This window comes from Cervus canadensis, chromosome 12 (genome assembly GCF_019320065.1).
Source record: "Cervus canadensis isolate Bull #8, Minnesota chromosome 12, ASM1932006v1, whole genome shotgun sequence".
Taxonomy (NCBI): Eukaryota; Metazoa; Chordata; class Mammalia; order Artiodactyla; family Cervidae; genus Cervus; species Cervus canadensis.
Genome location: NC_057397.1, coordinates 68,607,943 through 68,626,546, shown reverse-complemented (window position 1 = coordinate 68,626,546; position 18,604 = coordinate 68,607,943). Strand labels below are relative to the sequence as shown.

Here is an 18,604-nt window from a genome sequence, read left to right as displayed (position 1 = left end):
CTACATATGGCACTGTAAGGACTGCATACTCTTCATATGCTAAGCAAACTATAATTTTGTAGTCCCCATGTACAGATCATAAAAGTGAAAATCTAAACAATTGAATAACAGGATCAAGATCAGACAGTTATTAAGTAATAGCTAGGATTCAAATCTAACTTTGGTTGCGACCTACATTGTTAAGCACCGAGATGTACTGACTCAGTTCTCACACTCATCCTCTTTCTAGACAATCATAGAATCAGTTTGACCTATTTTATCACTTCAGAGTATGCCTATTACTTGATATGACTCATTGTACTTGATATTCCTGAATTCTGAACCTGGTGAAAATGATCACTTTGAAGTTAACATCAATCACCAAAGATCTCATTTATGAGCAACATGACCCATGTGAGCTAAAGTAGAAAAATAGCTTATTGTAAAGTATTAGAAAACTAATGGAAAATCTCAGCATGTTTAAAGACTCACGGACAAGAACCACACCCAAATTGACACTAAACCTCTTCAGTAGAGGCCCTTCTGAGCACGGATGTGGCTGTTAACACAGCGGACACTGTGTGCACGCGTGTCATCATCCCTGGGACATCTGCATTACTATGTCTGGAGTGCCTGATAGCTCTCCTTCATGCCCTGCTGTTCTCCTGAGAATGTGGATTCCACGCAGCAACTCTACCTGATGGTCCCTTCTGAATAAGACTATCTCAGCAGCGTGACTTCATTTGGTAGAGCCTACTCCTGAGCTAGAGGCTGGGAAATCAAGCTTTGACTTCAAAATTAAGTAGGTAGGAATTTCCACGCCATGTGGTTAACTCCCCGAACATAAAAAGTCTGCTCAAAAGATGCTCAGTGGCCACAAACATGATGTAGGTCCACGGAAATGGCAACCCGATGTCACATGGAAATAGAAACTGCAGACCTTTCAGAGGAAGCTCATTCACAGAAAGAATAGACCAGAGGTCCAGAAAAAGGGAGCGCAAAGAAAGATAGAACTGTTGCATAATGACAGCTGCATTTTGTTGAAGCCTGACTGTCCTTGCTTCAGTTGGTTTCTGTGTATTTACATGATACAAGTTCTCCATACTTAAATATCAAGATCATGCCAGGCAGTATACCCCTTCAAACAGCTGACATGAAGACATTAGATTGCAGAGAACAGAGGGAGAATTCTGTTTCTATTGCATTTAGGAAGTGCTCTTAGATGGGGTCCAAGGCAACTAAGCTTTGACAGCTGACACATTTGGTTAGAATCTTGGCTTTACCAGTAGCTTTATCAACTCACTATCTTACAAATCCACGAAATTATGGGTTATGTCTCATTCAAAATTTTTCCAATTATAGCCCCCCTCCTTTAACACAGAGGTTAGAAATTCATATTTATTGAGCTAATTCTTTCAACTGGTAGTAGGAAAAAAATGAATTTTACTTATTTAAACAGAATGTACAAGCAACTACTTTGTAATTGGGAAGAATGATGTTTTGGACAGTATGGGTTTTTAACCACCCATGATTAGATGTATCATTTCTAGAAGGTTTGCTTTAGAGAATCAATTTTATATCATTTTTAATTGCCACACATGTGCAAACTGGCCTCAAAAAACCATGTGATGATTATAGCAACTATATATCACATTGACTGTGACATTGCTTCTCCTAAGTCTAAAGCTAGTTAACATACAGTGTTCAGTACCCCTCTCTCTTTCTGATGTTTGTGTCCAAGCATTGTTTCTTAAGTAGTCACATTGATTATATTGATTAATACTCCCGGTAGAAATGATGAGAAATATTGATTTGCTCTGTAACTCTCAGCTCTAACTAAAATATCTGGAGTGCTGCTTCCTTGAACTTTATAAGGGCTCTCTTCACAAACCTCTTCATTCTTGCTGATTACATCTGCAGATGGAAATCAGGTGTGAAAATCCATTCAGACGCTGAACAACAGGACAGACTCTGACTCCTATTGAACTCTCATGTTCTCTCTTCCTTAATTAAGTCACAAGAACATTTTACCATGGAGAGAGAGTGACTTAGATTATGGATCTTTTCCCTTCTAATGGCATGCATTCCACCCAATTGGGGCATAATACATTGCTTACTCCATTGCTTTGCAAACAGCCACTTCGTTCTTCCAAGCGGGGAATAAAGAGCATGGTTGTACCTATAAAGAGTGCTCCCTTATTCATGCTACAAAAGAGAAATGAAGTATACATCTGTCCCCCCCCCACAAATTATAGCATGCTTTTTTCTCTAAACATTTAAAACCCAAATAAAGAATAGCATTTAAATGCATTAGTGACATAGAACTTTATTTTAGAACAGGAATAATCCTTAACATTTGCAGCACATACAAAAAGCAGTTCCAAGCACAGGCTTTGGAGTGAGATGACCTGGATTAAAATCCTGACTTCAAATTTATTAGATGTGTGACCTTAGGCAATTGCAAAACCTCCTACACCTCAATATTTTCTGCTATATAATGGTAACTATACAAATAAGTAATATTATTTTAATAATACTATTAAAAGCAAAAAAAGCAAAAATAAGCAGGGGACTATATTAAACTAAAAATCTTTACAGCAAAGAAAGCTAGCAACAAAATAAAAAGACAACCTACTGAATAGGAGAAAATATTTGCAAATCGTATATCTGATAAGGGGTTAATAGTCTAAATACCAAAATATATAAAGAACTATTATAAATCAATAGCAAAAAAAAATATGATTAAAGGACAGGCAGAGGATCTGAACAGATCTTTTAAGACATATTGTTAACAAGCACATGAAAAGATGTTCAGTATCATGAATCATCAGGGAAATGCAAGTCAAAACTACAGTGAGACATTACCTCACACTTGTTAGAATGTCTGTTAACAAAAAGACGGCAAGTAACAAATGTTGGGGAGGGTGTCTTGTGTCCTGCTGTGAGAATGTAAACTGGTGCGGCCACAACCGGTCTATCCTGGATCTTCGAGTTCGGTGACCACACAGGGACTGGCATCCGCTGAGGGCCCAGAGGTGTGGATGGACGGACTTCATTCTTTTCCACACAGTTCTTCCCTGTTGCCAGAGGGCCACTTGGGGCTACGTGTCTATTCCCGTCCTGTGCTGTGCTAAGCACTGCAGTCGGGTCTGACTCTGTGCGATCCCATGGACTGCAGGCTTCCAGGCTCCTCTGTCCGTGGGATTCTCCAGGCAAGAATACTGGACTGGGTTGCCATGCCCTCCTCCAGGGGATCTTTCTAACCCAAGGATCGAACACGCAGCTCCTGTACCTCCTACATTACAGGCGGATTCTTTACCACTGAGCCACCAGGGAAGCCCTAATTCCTGCCCTATGCTATCTTTAACCACTCTTAACTTTCCATCTACTGTCGTCAAAGAAGCAGAACAGGCCTAAGTGTGACGAGTTCATGAATGAAAAGGAAGTGATCTTGTCTGTGTTACAGAAGAGAATGAAGTAAGGGCAGGGAGCCAGCAGGGACTCTTCCCACTGGAGGCCCACTGAGAGATCTCTCGTGGAAAGAGAGTGTGGGCAAAGGCACACAGACAGGAAGATGGGGCACTCTAGACCAAGGTCACGGTGCAGCGTCATCTCCAGAACTGACTGAGCCCCACAGTAACTGCTGCCAAGAGCCTCCCTGATCCTTACTGGGCAGCTCCCTGACCCCTTCTTAGGTAAAAATGCCCACCCCAGTACTTACCCTATAGCTCCTCAGTTCAGTTCAGTTCAGTCACTCAGTCATGTCCGACTCTTTGCGACCCCATGGACTGCAGCACGCCAGGCCTCCCTGTCCATCACCAGCTCCCGGAGCTTACTCAAACTCATGTCCATCGAGTCGATGATGCCATCCAACCATCTCATCCTCTGTTGTCCCCTTCTCCTCCTGCCCTCAATCTTTCTCAGCATCAGGGTGTTTTCAAATGAGTCAGTTCTTTGCATCAGGTGGCTAAAGTATTGGAGTTTCAGCTTCAGCATCAGTCCTTCCCATGAACACCCAGGATTGATCTCCTTTAGGATGGACTGGTTGGATCTCCTTGCATTCCAAGGGACTCTGAAGTCTTCTCCAATACCACAGTTCAAAAGTATCAGTTCTTCGGTGCTCAGCTTTCTTCACCGTCCAAGTCTCACATCCATACATGACCACTGGAAAAACCATAGCCTTGACCAGATGGACCTTTGTTGGCAAAGTAATGTCTCTGCTTTTTAATAGCTCCTCAACCAATCATATAATGCCACCCTTCCAGCAGGAATTTTCTGTCTTGAGACTATAAAAATTGGCTGTGCTGTGCTGTGCTTAGTCGTGTCTGACTCTGTGACCTCATGAACTGTAGCCCTCCAGGCTCCTCTGTCCATGGGGATTCTCCAGGGAAGAACACTGGAGTGGGTTGCCATACCCTCCTCCAGGGGATCTTCCCAACCCAGGGATTGAACCCAGGTCTTCCACATTGCAAGCGGATTCTTTACCACCTGAGCCACCAGGGAAACCCCCAAATTGGCTACTAGCATACACAAAGCATTGCCTCCCCCGATCGGTCGGGAGATTGGCCCACTGTGCTTGCAGTGCTCCCATCAAGTCTGCTCTTTGTTCTTAATAAGCTCACTACTTTCTGAAATAGTCCTGGAAATCCTTCTCCAACCCGTGTACAGCCCACAGCAGAAGATAGCTAATTTAGCCATAAACAAATAAATACGGCTGGTAAGGAGACTTGTCAAGGATAGTAGTGCAATCTAGAGGCAGAGAGGAGGGAGGGAGACTAGTGATGAAGGGCCTGGAATCCAGACCATGGTGTTCAGTCTTTATTCCGGAGACAATTGAACAGCCAATAAAGGCTTTTGTTAAAAGTTGAACTTGGGAAAGACTGGTCATTTTGGTGTACAGTTATGGATGATAAAGAGCTGACCTTTGTAAACAAACTATATACAAGGGGAGGGGCTGATAAGATGCAAGGGCTTGCTTATAATAAATGTGATAAATGAGAGGGAAAAATGTATTGCAGAAGTTTATATGAGTAAGTGCCTTATGAAAGCATTCATATAAAGTTTGGGAAATATCAAGAGTACACAAAACTACCTGATCATTCCAGAGTTAGACTTTTCAGATCCCTTAGAGCATATAAATTATAACATTAACCATGGGTTGATCATTGAACACTTTTTACATTTTTTTCCCCATGAGTTGCCTATTACTGACTTCTGGAACCATTGTTCCAAAGAACGTGTTTTAAGAAATGCTGAGTAACTTGTAGATTAAGCTGCAACTGTTCTACATGTAGTTTCTATTTCAGCCTTGGGTTATCAGACTCAGACCTTGTATAAGCACATTTGAATTCAACTTAATATTTTTGTTTCAGAACAATAGATTACCAAGTTATTGAAATAAACTTAGCTGATAATGTTGTAAGACTATTTCATAAAAGTAGGTAGTAATCACAACTGACACAAACATGTATATACAGTATATGCATGTACACATATGCATATGTGTGTGCTTATATATGTATATGTATGCATGTGTGTTTGTATTCTTTATATTCCATTTAATTCCACAAAAAATGATAGTTATTACTTTATGCCTACTTTATAGGGAACATATTAAATGGTAGGACAAGAAAAAGTTGCTTCCTAACATTTTTCAAAGTCTTTGCTAACAGAGCAAAGAGAAAGTACTATTTGCCATCAAAAGAGATGGTTTGTACTTGCCTTAATTTTACGGTCTGTTACTTTGTTAGTAAAATACACAACTGTAATAAGGGGAATTTTAAAAGACTGCCATTGTTTGTTTGTTTTTTTTACTATCCTTCATCACACCTCCAGAAGATGGGTTTTAAATGGCAGTATTATTGTTTAGTTGCTAAGTCATGTCCAACTCTTTGTGACCCCATGGACTCCACCAGGTTCCTCTGTCCGTGGGATATCCCAGGCAAGAATACTGGAGTGGGTTGTCATTTCCTTCTCTAGAGGATTTTCTTGACCCAGAGATCAAATCCCTGTTTCCTGCACTAGCAGGCAGATTCGTTACCACCGAGACACCAGGGAAGCCAAAATAGTAGTATACACTATCGAAGACAAGTTTAATTAGGAATACAAAAACCTTTCTCTTTGCCAGAGAAAATGGTGACCTCACTTGCAAGTAAGCCAAAAATCAATAATGTATTTATATACTTTCTGCACACAGGAAAGTCAAGCCAGCATCAGTTTCCTGAGAAAGGCTATTATTATGAAACTTTGCCTCTCTCTGAAAAAAACAAAAAAAACCAACACTGCCTCGTTTCAGCAAAATTCAGGGCTGTGTTCCTTCACAGACAGACACGCCATGTTGCTTTTTTGGCACCTATGCTTGCACTCATGGAGTCACCTCTGCCAAGAACGTTGTCTCCTGTCTTAGTTCATTCAGGTTGTTGCAACAAAACATCACAGACTGGGTAGTTTTTGAACAGAAATTTATTGTTCATGGCTCTGGAGCCTGGAAGTCTGAGATGAGGACACCAGCAAGGTGGGGAGATGTTCCTCTTCTGGGGCACAGACTTCTCATCACGTCCTCACGTTGCTGGATCTCTGTGGGGTCTCTTTTATAAATGTACTAATTCCATTCATGAGAGTTTCACCCTCAAGATTGAATCACCTCCCACCCACTCCCTCCAACCTCATAATACTGTCAACTTGGAGATTAGGGCTCAACATACAAATTTTGGAGGGGAGACATTCCGATCAGAGCGCCATCATACCCTCTTTCTCTGGCATCTCTCTGTCCTCACTCTTTTGCAGTTCATCCTGAGAACATTTCCTGAAGCAAATGAAAGTTCCCCCAAAGTGAGTTATGAACTGATTTGGAGACCGTTGCTCCCTCTGCTCCCTGCTCTAAGATGACCACCTGCCTGTCCAACCATTTGGTCAGACAGGCTTAGTTCTCCAATAATCAGGGCTTCCTTATCACTGGGCTTCCCTTGTGGCTCAGCTGGTAAAGAGTCCGCCTGTAATGCGGGAGACCTGGGTTCGATCCCTGGGTTGGGAAGATCCCCTGGAGAAGGGAAAGGCTACCCACTCCAGTATTCTGGCCTGAAGAATTCCATGGACTGTATAGTCCATGGCGTCGCAAAGAGCCTGACATGACTGAGTGACTTTCACTTTCACTTCACATTCTCTACATGTGGCTGCATATCTGGCTATAAGATTCTATAAGTCTGCAGTGGGGCCCAGGGAACAAAAATGTCACCTGTGGCCCGTGAGGCCTTGTAAACCTGCTATCTGCTTAACTTGACCGCAGCCATACCATCCTCTTAGACATGTCACTACTGACAGTTCCTCCAACTCTCTGCCTAGAAGCCTTCACTCACATCCTTCTTCCTGGCGTGCTCACCCCTGAGACGTTCATGTGACTCATTCTACCCCCATGTTTCATCTTAAATATCACTTCTTTCCTCAGCCATCCAAATTAATAGCATTGCCACCCTCAAGTCCACCACTGTTTCTTCGCCTATACTGCCTTGTATTTCTTTTTATCACTTATCCACGTTATAGGGATCTGCCAGGAATCATGTGGCCACCGTGTGTTCAGTTGGGTCCGACTCTTTGTGACCCTATGATCTGTAGCCTGCTGAGCTCCTGTCCGTAGGATTTCCCAGGCAAGAATACTGGAGTGGGTTGCCATTTCCTTCTCCAGGGGATCTTCCTGATCCAGGGATCCAACCCACGTCTCTTGAACCGGCTGCATTGGCAGCTGGGTTCTTTACCACTAGCTGCACCTGGGAAGTGCAGGAATCGGGTAAATAGTAATAACGGTAACTGCAGAGGGGAGTCAAAAGCAAGGCACTGCCTCTTCATCACCATCTGAGCAAGTTGCCTATGAGTTCATCTCTTCCTCTTCAAACTATTCCTCCAGCTGATTAAATCATTCCTCTTGCTTTCTGTTCCTCCAGCAGATTTGTTCATTTCTGGGAAAACTGGTACATTATTCTAGCTGCAAACTCATTGTATTTATTGAGTGTTAGCCGGGTGCTGGCCCCATAGTAGGCACCAAAAAGGGTCCCGGCTGCCACTGACTCACGTGGGGACCTACACGGCATCCAGGCAGCCGTGTCCTCCCACTGTCTAAAATTCTTAGTGTGTAATCTATCCCTTTCTTGACAATGGAATACAGAACTCCAGCACAAGGACATTGAGAACAGAGAGCATATAATCCTTCTCTTATCCACTGTAAATTGTCTCCACACTCAAATATTATTTTTATTATAGTAAAATAGATAATTGTACTGGTCTTGAGGAATTCTCATAGACTCCCCATGTATATGCTTGAAGAGTTTTCAAAAATGTTATCTGAATCTGAAAATTCCCAAAGCAAATGACCACAGTACCTTGGTCTTACATCCGCAGTTTTATGGATGGAAAGGTGGGGAGATGGGAACAGCTTCTGTATTGATCTGACTCAGTTTCCCCAGTATGACTGAGAAGAGACTGACGAGGGACAGCTTTGAGCAAACACAACTTTATTTATTCATTTTGGGTTAAGGGTATAGATACCCATACAGAACCAGCCCCTTTGCTTATTCCCTCCCATTCCATTCCAGAAAAATGGCTGTAATGTTCTTTCATGGCAGACATACTCTTTTATATTATCAAATACATCATTAACACTTCTAAAAAAAAATGGTGTCTACTACCTAGAAGTCTCAAGATTTTGCTCATGTCTTTCATATAAATTACAAAGCATTTGCCATTTGTCCAACATATCCACTTGCATGAAAGTGTCACAGACGTGTTTTCAAGAATTGTTCATAAGGGAACTACTTCAGTGAGTCTCATTTCTGTTCTTACCTACTGGTTGCTATCTTGTTCGGTTTTTAAGAGAAAAAATTAGATATTAACACATTATAGGGTAGGCACCTTAGGTCAGGGTGGCTTGTCTTTTGCAAAAATAAGTCATTAACTGCTACGTTAAGTGTCTAACCCTACCTATCACAATTGTAGAGGAGGTATCCATTACTGATTAAAACAAAATTTTTTTTTGCATTTTTTCCCTTGTCTGTTTCTGGAGGAAGAAATGTGAACAAAGGCACATATCCCAGGAAGACAAGTCAGAGAAGCTAGGTCTTGGGACGAGGACCCAGCTGACACAGGGAGGAGGCTGAATGGCCAGTCTCAAGCCGCCCTCCCCTTAACCAGTACTCACTCTCTCCAGACACAGGCTCTTTCACGGACTCTGTCCTCTTGTTCTTTGCAACTATTCTTCAGCCCACAAAGTTGAGAACCCTTTGAGAAAGTTGAGGGAAGAGAAAGTCCTGCGACAACACAGTACATAATTTCAAAATAAAAAAAAAAACATCAAAATCCTGTGACTTGAAAATTATACATAAACATTTACAGGATTCACGGACTGCAGGGAGAAGGGTTGGGGGCTTCACACCTTGAGTTTGTAACTAGAGCATGAAAAAAAAATACACGTTAGCAGAGGGAACACTTCAGACCTCCCAACAAAGGCAGAGATTGCCACAGAAGTCGTTTAACAATATACAAAAGGACGAGGAGAGAGGATGGCAGATTTCAGAGGATGATGAGCAAGGTAGGTGTAAGCAAGCTCTGCAACAGTGGGTCTGCCACTCACGTTGCCAGGAGGAGCTGAGAACTTAAGAGCCAGACCTTCACCACGGTGGGATGTGTCTTTCTGGCACAATCAAACCAGGAGCAGGCCACTCATTTCTAATTTTGTCAAAAAGCAGCCAAAAGACCTTGGTTGCCCTGCCTACGCAGCAGCTCAACTAAGTCACCCAAACACTCCTTTTCTCTGGAAGGTTGTGGTTCTCTTCCCATTCTTCCAACACCTCCTGCCTGGGTAAACAAGGTGCCTGAGCCACCTTGACGCTGGCACTGTTCTGACATCATGGCCTATTCATCAACCACGGAGGAGTCAACTCCTGTTGCAGAGGCACGTTGTGTGGGCTGAATAAACCCTACCAATGTGCTCTCAGCACCAGGGAGGATGAAGACAGACACTCAGGCCCGAGCCGCTGTGTGGACAGCCAATGGCAGACACTGATGATAAGGGAGGCGAGAGGAGGTATTTTTTTTTTTTAACTTTTTTTTATTACACAGTAAAGAATACAACAATACCTGAATCATACTTTAAAGATTCACAGGTTGACAGACCATACATTACAGTCCAACTAAGGAAAAAAAAGGATAAACAAGAAACCACAGTTCAGACATAGTAGACTTCAAAGCTCAAGAGTATGCTGACAAAAGCATGATGCCTAGACCCCGCCCCCCAGTGTTAGTCTACCATTAACTTGTGGTACATGTCTGAATTAAGTATTGCACAACAACTTTAATTTTTCACAATAATGTCGCAGAACCCAAAATAATATTTAAAAAAAAAATTACTTCAAATCTGCATTTCGACAGTCTCCAATTTTTTTTTCTGTCCCTTGAGGAATTCGGACAACATGGAGTCGCTTTCTTTCCCTAAGTATTCCAGACGTAGGCATGCTTTGCATAAGAAAACCAGCCTTGAAATTTTTTCTTAAATCCCCAAGACATGCACCTACACATTTAAAAAAAAAAAAAAAAGTTAAGGAAAGAAAAAAAAAAAAAAGACAGGTGGCCCTGTCACACACAGTCTCATGACAGAGAAAAAAGAGAAAGAGAAAAGAGTCAGAGACAGAGATAAGAGATAGAGGACGCCCTATTCCTATCAGCGACCACCATTCAATTCTATCCAATGAAGATAACTTTTTTTTAAATGTGTTATACCTACAAATTATACTCTCACATAGCCTGTATATAAGTGACAAGCAAAAAAGGAAAGTAACAAAAGTTTTTCTTTTCTTTCTCTTCTTTAGGTTTATGAGGTCTGCATTGTTACCAAGAAGTGATATGGTTCGCAGCTGTATGAACTTAACTTTTGGTTTCCTGGTTCTTTTGTGCCCATTTGGTTTGACTAGACCAGTTTTTGTTAGCTACTGGTGCAATATACATGCTGTCAGAGGTAGAGTGAAACTTTTTGCCACTGAGGAGAATGTAGCAAAACAGGAGGAGAGGACGAGGAGGAGGAAGCGGGGAAGGAGGAAGAGGAATTCGAGATAGAGCTCAGAGTTAGGGATTTTTTTTTTTTTTTTTTTTGTATTTGTTTTCACTCAGGGTGCCCTGAATTAAAAGTAATGAGACGTACTGTACTAAATCCTTATTTTACACACGAGTGTTAAGAATAACAGTGCTGTTTCACATACATCACAGCTTCTAGAAATAAAGACGTGTGGGTATGACATACCTCATTTTTGGGATGATTTAACCCTTCGTAGCCTAGAACATATAATAGCTCTGTAAGGAAGGACTGTCCAGTGTCATTAGCAGACTAGAAAGCAGAGTGAGGTCAAAGGATTCTGGGAGCACCATGATAAAATATAACCCATTCAGAGCCTGGTTATGTGCTTTCACGTCACTTTAAGCAGGTGTGCTGGCAGATGGACTTTCAACATGTGGATAGATGTATTCACTTGCTCATCAGAAGTTTCTAAACTAAAAAGCCACTGAAGAAAAACAAAAACAAAAAAAACACCACCTGAACAAAATTAAAAGCCAACTTGTACATGAAAATACAGGGGGAAATGCAAATAATGTTAGGTTAAAGAGATTTTGGGATTACCTCTATGCAGATATTTAAAAGCCATGTAAAACTGTATTCAAAGGCTTTATTTAAAAACAAAACCAAACCCAAGTTAACGGACCACTTTAGAGTTTTAAATAAATGCCTGGCGTGTGTATGTACGTGGAGTAGTGTCTTCCCAGCCTTGAAAACTTTGGTTGTCTACACAGCCTGCAGCACTGCTGACTTCCCGTAAAGCACACAACCACATTCTGGGCTACCGTTTTCAAAACTAACACGTAGTTCTGGTCTGGACCCTGGACGACGAAGGGTTAATGGATTCACACTATACCTTGCTGAACATGTTTAACCTGCTGATCATTTTGGAAAGTAGTACTGGTGCTTTTCAAAATTCCAATTTTGGTCCATCAGATCAGTCTTTGGCTGACTTCCCTTTTTGTAAGAACACTGTGTAACCTGGCATTCAGCAGTGTTAAAGCTGTCAGTCTACACCTCGGCATTTGGAGCTCTAATGATTTATCTTTTTTTTTTTTTTTTTGTAAAATTAGAAATACTTAAACAACCTTACAGCGATACACATGCACTGTCTTTTTTTTTTTTTAAGTAGGATATCTTGTTATTTTTTCAAAAGTCCCTAATAATGATTTTTTATCAAAAAAAAAAAAAAAAGAAAAGAAAAAAAATCCACTACTACTCTATGCTACAGCTAAACTTGGTGGAATGGATCTAGCATATTTAAAAAGTTTGCTCAAAAAAAAAAAAAAAAAGCATGCCTAGGGAGTCATTGTGACAGTGCAAAATACATTTATGTACATCCCTCTTACAAAAACACCAATATGTTAGCATTCCGTGAAGCATGCTGGTTTTCAGGGGGAAAAAAAATCCTATAAGAGAGTGAAATAGCAGCTCCGAAAGATAGCCTTTTTCTTTTCTTTTCTTGAGGACAACCAAAAAAGTCTTTTTTTTTTCTTTCTTTTTTTAACTACTAGAGAAATACCACTAATACATACAGATATAAAAGCAGCATAGAAAGATACAGGTTTCTCACCAACTAGGAATAAAGAGACTAAATGTGGGCACGTGGTTAAACTACAACGCGTCTTCACAGTCGTCCAGCACGTTTACAAGAAAAACACCATTGGGAAACCTCACAGGACAGAAGTGTTTTAACACCAAGAGAACTACTAGTTTTTAATTAAAAATCCAAACAGGGTAGGGTTGAAAAAATTTAGAAAGGGGCTGGAGCTGGAGCCACCATTTTTTTAAAAATTATTTTTCAATATAAAATGAATGAGCTGGAATAGACCCAATGTCTTGCTCTGTGGAACCTTGCAAAAGTGAAGAAACGTTGAGGGTTGTTTAGAGCAGCAGCTGGCTGGTGTCAAAGCTGCCAGGATGCTAATAACTGCAGGCTGAGTCTCTTACTTCTGTGTGTGTGTGTATATATACTTATATATATATATAAAGGAGCCTTTTGTGTTATGGCATTTTTTTCTTGCTGTTGTGTTCACATATCCCACTGCAAAATCATCTTTCATTTTTCCTTCTGTTGACCTGGATATTATTATTTCTTTTCAGAAACAGGAAAAAAAACCCCGAACATCTGTGTCTCCTTCCAATATGCTACACATCTGCGCGTTATGTAGCGGGTCTTCAAAGTTCAGTTAGCAACCCACGGACGCCATTCATCTTCTTGTTAAAATGTCTACCGCTGTAGCCAATGCTCATGCCCTTGAGGGTTTTCCTTTTTTTTTTTCTCCATTATTGGATATAAAGAACATTGTGACTTTTAATATTAGCATTTTTGCTTTCAACAGCAATTAGCAATCTCTTGGTTTGCTGTTTGGTAAAGCATCGGTTAATGAGGTCATCTAGTTTAAAATCCCAGCTACTGGAAAATAACAGGGAGGAGGTCAAATCTATCATTTCATGTTATATTCTCTGCTCTCTTTTCAGTTCTCTAAGGAAAAGAAATCTTTGTTATCCACAATAAGTCATTATGACCCGTTACTGGCCTTCTGTTTTACGATCGCCTCAAGATACAGTTAGGTTCTCTCTTGCTGAAAGTACTGAACCAGGATAGTTCGTCTATAAACAAACAAAACAAAACGAAAACAAAAAGGAAAAAAAAAACAACTTTGAGCATCTGAGGATGAGGACTTGGTTTCGCGTTGGTTGTGTTGTCTTTCCTCCGACAGTTCTGAGTGCACGTCTAGCGAGGTGTCGTCTCTATGGTGGAAGGGGTCCCTGGGGTGGTCGACCTGGGGGTGGCCGCCGGCGGGGTGTCCATCGGGCTCCCGGCCCCGCTGTTGGGCGTGACGGAGGAGCTGACGGCGGGCGTGTCCCCCTGCTGCTGGGCCTGCAGGGTCTGTCCACAGATGTGGTGGTGCTTCTCCCAGTCTTTGTGCTGGCAAAAGGAGCCACAGTACCGGGCCGTGTTACAGCCGCTGCAGGTCTCGCTGGCTTTCCGGCCGCAGTTCCAGCAACTCTACGGGAGGAGGCAGAAGAGGGTGACATCTCCCGTTAGCACCAGGACCGGGCCAAACTCTGAGAAAGAAACTAGGCAGCACTGCCCTCACCCCTTATTTTTAAGAACTGAGAGAATGAAAAATCCATGTGTGTATTTGTACACACGCTGAACACATTGAAGATGCAGGTTTTGGTGCGGTGACTGCACAGACTTCACAAACTCTTAAGACATCTACACAAACTGGTTTGAAACCCTTTCCCGTTTTCGCTGTAAAATTCCTTCTCTTTAGGTTTAGTATCTTCGCATCTAAATTTTCTGTTCACCATACTAACAACTGCTACATCTGAAATTTTTCCTCTCCTAATGCAAATACCCATCTTGGAAAGATACAAAGACACCAGTCCTGGCAGAAGCTTCTTCTTTTTAGACACTAATAGGAATCACAAAGGAACTATGATAATGCTCTGGGGACAACAGAGGATGAGATGGTTGGATGGCATCCCCGACTCAAAGGACATGAGCTTGAGTAAACTCCAGGAGTCGGTGATGGACAGGGAGGCCTGGTGTACTGCAGTCCATGGGGTCACAAAGAGTCAGACATGACTGAGTGACTGAACTGAACTGAACTACTAGATTCAAAGGAATATAGTGGACTAGACAGAGGATTCTATTCCCTGTTCCAGCACAGATCAGAGAGTGGGGCACGCATTTAGTTTTCCCTACTGCAATTAATTATTCACTGTACCTGAACACCAAATGGTAGGAAAGTCTAAAAACAATCCCTGTTAACTTTAGCTCCCTTGAGATTGGATCCTTGGTTTGGTTTTACTCTGATATATTTCTAAGCACCCAGTACCTGATATATATATATATATATATATACACATACAGTAGGTGCTCAATAAATATTTGTGAAATGAGAGAATCAGATCACCTAATTTGGCTTTAAAAAGACCAGAACTACTAAAGCTGGGTAAACAACAATTCTCTTTTCATATACTACTTTCTAGCTGATGGAGTTCCTTTGAAGCTTGTTTGTACCGCAGCAGCTCTGAGCAGTCAGAAAAGCAGAGGAAATTAAAAACTCTAGTGAGTTTTAGCACCCTAGCAAGCCTACTGCGAGTCTCCACTGGTGCTTTCCAAGCAGTGAGAGAAGCAGAAATGAGGCTGCTCTGAGATAAACATGCCATGAAGCTGGGCACAGCGGCACTAGGCAGAAAAGCCCCTGCCTGGGCAGATCCCGGGGAACGGGGGAGCTTCGGGGAGCACGCTGACGATGGCAGTGTCCTAAGGGCCCTTCTAGGAGCAGGGGGGACTCAGGAAGCCTCTTGAGATGTTTCTGCCTCCTTTGGCAAGACCATCCACTGTGCAATGTTGTATCCAGTGATCTTAGCTCTGTACCATTCATCCTTTTATTCTTTATTTTCCTTTGTTTTACTTTCTTGCCAAACAAACTTCTGACTGTAATCTGGTAAACCCCAACCAGCTGAAGGTATGTGGCTGTTAACACAATTAAAATATAGTTTTTTAAAGCCCCGCTCTATGTGGATACGAAAAAAATCTCCCCACTGTGTTTCCTGTGATTATTTTTGCTTTCAGCATGCTGGTGGTTTGGGTTAAGGTGGGCTCATAAGCCTATGAAAAATGCGCCAGTGGAATGTCAGCTCATCACCCTGGACTGTGGCTTTCACCACTGTGCAAAATACGCTAAGGAAATTTTAGCATTCGTCCTAATTTGGCTAACAAATAAACGGCTCTTAAAGTCTTTCAAGTCCTTGAAGCCTATAAACTCAAGAATGATAGCATAAAACGTTTAGAAAGAGCTCAGTCCTGTGTTCATATTTCTTTACCACTCAGAAATGATAGCCTAATGAAGAGGAAAAAAAAACTTTAAGATCTCACAATCTGGCCAGTAGAAGGTGTTTCAAGTGAACATAGCTAAGGAAATCTAGAAGCTTTGATTTCTATGCTAATGTTATAAATAAAAATTTAATTACAATTAATAGTCAATACCAGAACAAAGTAATCTTTTTCTACTGCAGTTTAATTTTCCCAGGAAAATATCTCAAAAAATATGTGCCTCTGATCAGAGGCTTCATGACCATAACCAGAAGCCGTTCTCTCTCAAAATTAACTCAATCTTACTGCATGGACAATGGTGCACAGAGATCTGAACACACATGGCCCGCCCATCCTCCAGAGCAGCGAGGTATGACACTCAGCACCCAGGGTGTTTACTTCCTTGAGCTTTAGGCATTTCGAACAATGCCAGCTGGATCCTGGAACAAACTCAGAAATAAGTGAAATTCCTAAATTACATCAGAAAATCCCAACTAGAGAACACAGACCTAGATCCAAAACAGTATTTTAAGGAAATTAAACATCTAATCTGAGTCAAGTGGCTCCTTTAGGAAATACCCTGGTGTGAGTCCTATCTGTTTCCTGGCAGAGTCACATCTTGGCAGACACAAGGCCGTGACTGCCCGGTTCTCAAGGGCTCCTTCAGATTGAAATCAGATGTAGGTAACCGTCTCAATTTAAGTTGATTAAACACACAGACTAAACCAGGTAATTACAAATGCATGTGTTGGGGAATGGAAGGAGGAGACAGAATGGGGACTTCTTTATTTTTTAAAGTGTTTTGAAAGATGGGAACAATTTTAAGAACAAAAAAGTGGAATAATGCCAAATATAGAAACAGATGTTTTGGATTATAAAGCTGCTGGGAAACGAGACTTTTTTGCCGAGCATCTCTGGATTCTAATCCAGGATTCAAGGGCTCTCATTTTACCTCCAGTCCCATTCTGAAGTTGTTGAATCCCATTCATTTACCACCCACCACTGAGACAAAACACAACCTACGACTTTAGCAAGGTGCAACAAAGAGTAATTCAAATAAGCTGGTGGGAAGAAACCTGTGTATTTTTTATTGCTCTTGACAATGCATTGCAATGAATGTGTAGGGAACTTTAGCTCAAGTGTTCAACAAATGGAAAACTCCAAAGTGCATACTCCTTTTTAAAAGTTCATTAGAGGGACTTCCCTGGCGGTCCACTGGCTAAGACTCTGTGCTCCCAATGCAGGGGGCCAGGTTCAATCCCTGGTCAGGGAACTGGATCCCACATGAAACAGAGTTCCCTGCTGCCTGCTGAGAACAAAGAGTTTTTGCATGCCACAGTGAAAACTGAAAATCTCGTGTGCTGCAACTAAGACTCAGCACAGTCAAATAAATTAAAAATATCTGAAAAATAAAGTCATTAGAAAACAGGCAAATTTCTACTAAGTCCTTCTGGGTGGCTCCACGAAATTTCCTGTTAACTAATTCATACCTGTAAGACCGATGCCGGACCAGGGGCACTTGGCCTCTCAACCATCACTTCTGGGAACCATGGATCTTATCAGTACTTATGAGTGCAGAAGCTTATGAGTACTCTAATTTGAATCATTTTTAGTTTCTAAGCTTTCTGTCATTCACAAAGGTGGAAAACTGCAAACTGTGTATCATACCCAGGGGTATATCCATAAAGGCAGGGTGTTAAGGTGGTCAATGGCTTCATCTAACTTTATGTTTTTCAATTTGTGCTTTTCATATTCAAGCTAGTACTTCCTAATAGTTGCTTGTTTTCTTCATTGATTTTTCAGATAACTGAGCTTTGCTTTCAGTCTTTTAAGCAATGATTCTGGTGACAATTACCACAATGGAATAGACGCCTCAAGAATACCATTTCATAGCAAATTTCGTTCCCAAAGTCCATGGCACTTTATAGTCTTCCTTTACTTGTGATAATATTATTCTTTTTTCAGCATAAGGAATATTCTTCCTCCCTATCATGAGAATCAGCCATTTTCCAAAACTAGGCTAGGATTCAGATGAAGAGTAGGAGGCAGAACACAGCCCTCCCTTTATAAATGTACTGACACTACATACGACGTGGAAATGATGAGTTGAAGCTTTCGGTGCCAGTGCTGTACGTCAAAGACTATTGACACTTGTCTCATATCAACAGTTCTTTTTGTCCCTATGAACAAAATTATTTCCTTCATCTGGTTATTTTAGATACAGAGAGAATGGTCTTTCTGTCCTACTAGCAAAATAATAAATAGCTTTTCTGGTTCTTACCGTTGGAAATTCCTTTTATAAGAAACAAAACATTTTATCCTAAGAAGTTTCCGCAGCTATTATCCACCTATAATTCTAAAAAAACAAAAAAACAAAAAAAAACCCTTGCACACAAGTGATGCCCAAAGAATAAAGCAGAATGATTATAATTGAAATTCCCAAAATGTAAGTAAATTTTTACAGTAAATAACTTCCATATCTATGAAATTACACAGGCAAGGTTTGATTCACAGTCTTTGGACTGCAAACCACTCTTTCTAAAATGCCACACCTTGTCCATTGCAGATCCTTCTCATAACCTGTTTTGGCAGGAATAATGTTAGAAGGGCACTTCAACCATAAACGTTGACAGATGTTGGACCAGGAAGTTGTAACCAAAGAAAAGGTATTACCATGGTATGTAATGGAATGGCTTCTA

General features: G+C 41.2%; 1 protein-coding gene across 9 annotated transcripts in view; it reads right to left on the bottom strand.

Annotated features, from left to right (window-relative positions):
• Positions 1–11,070: 11,070 nt before the first annotated feature.
• RUNX1T1 (RUNX1 partner transcriptional co-repressor 1) overlaps positions 11,071–18,604 on the bottom strand; it is a 149,850-nt gene continuing 142,316 nt past the window's right edge. For all 9 annotated transcript variants that reach the window (XM_043483914.1, XM_043483911.1, XM_043483913.1 and 6 more), the window contains one exon: positions 11,071–14,084. In XM_043483914.1, coding sequence (XP_043339849.1) covers positions 13,809–14,084 — 276 coding nt within the window. In that variant the 3' untranslated portion in view covers positions 11,071–13,808. The remainder of the gene's footprint in view (positions 14,085–18,604) is intronic.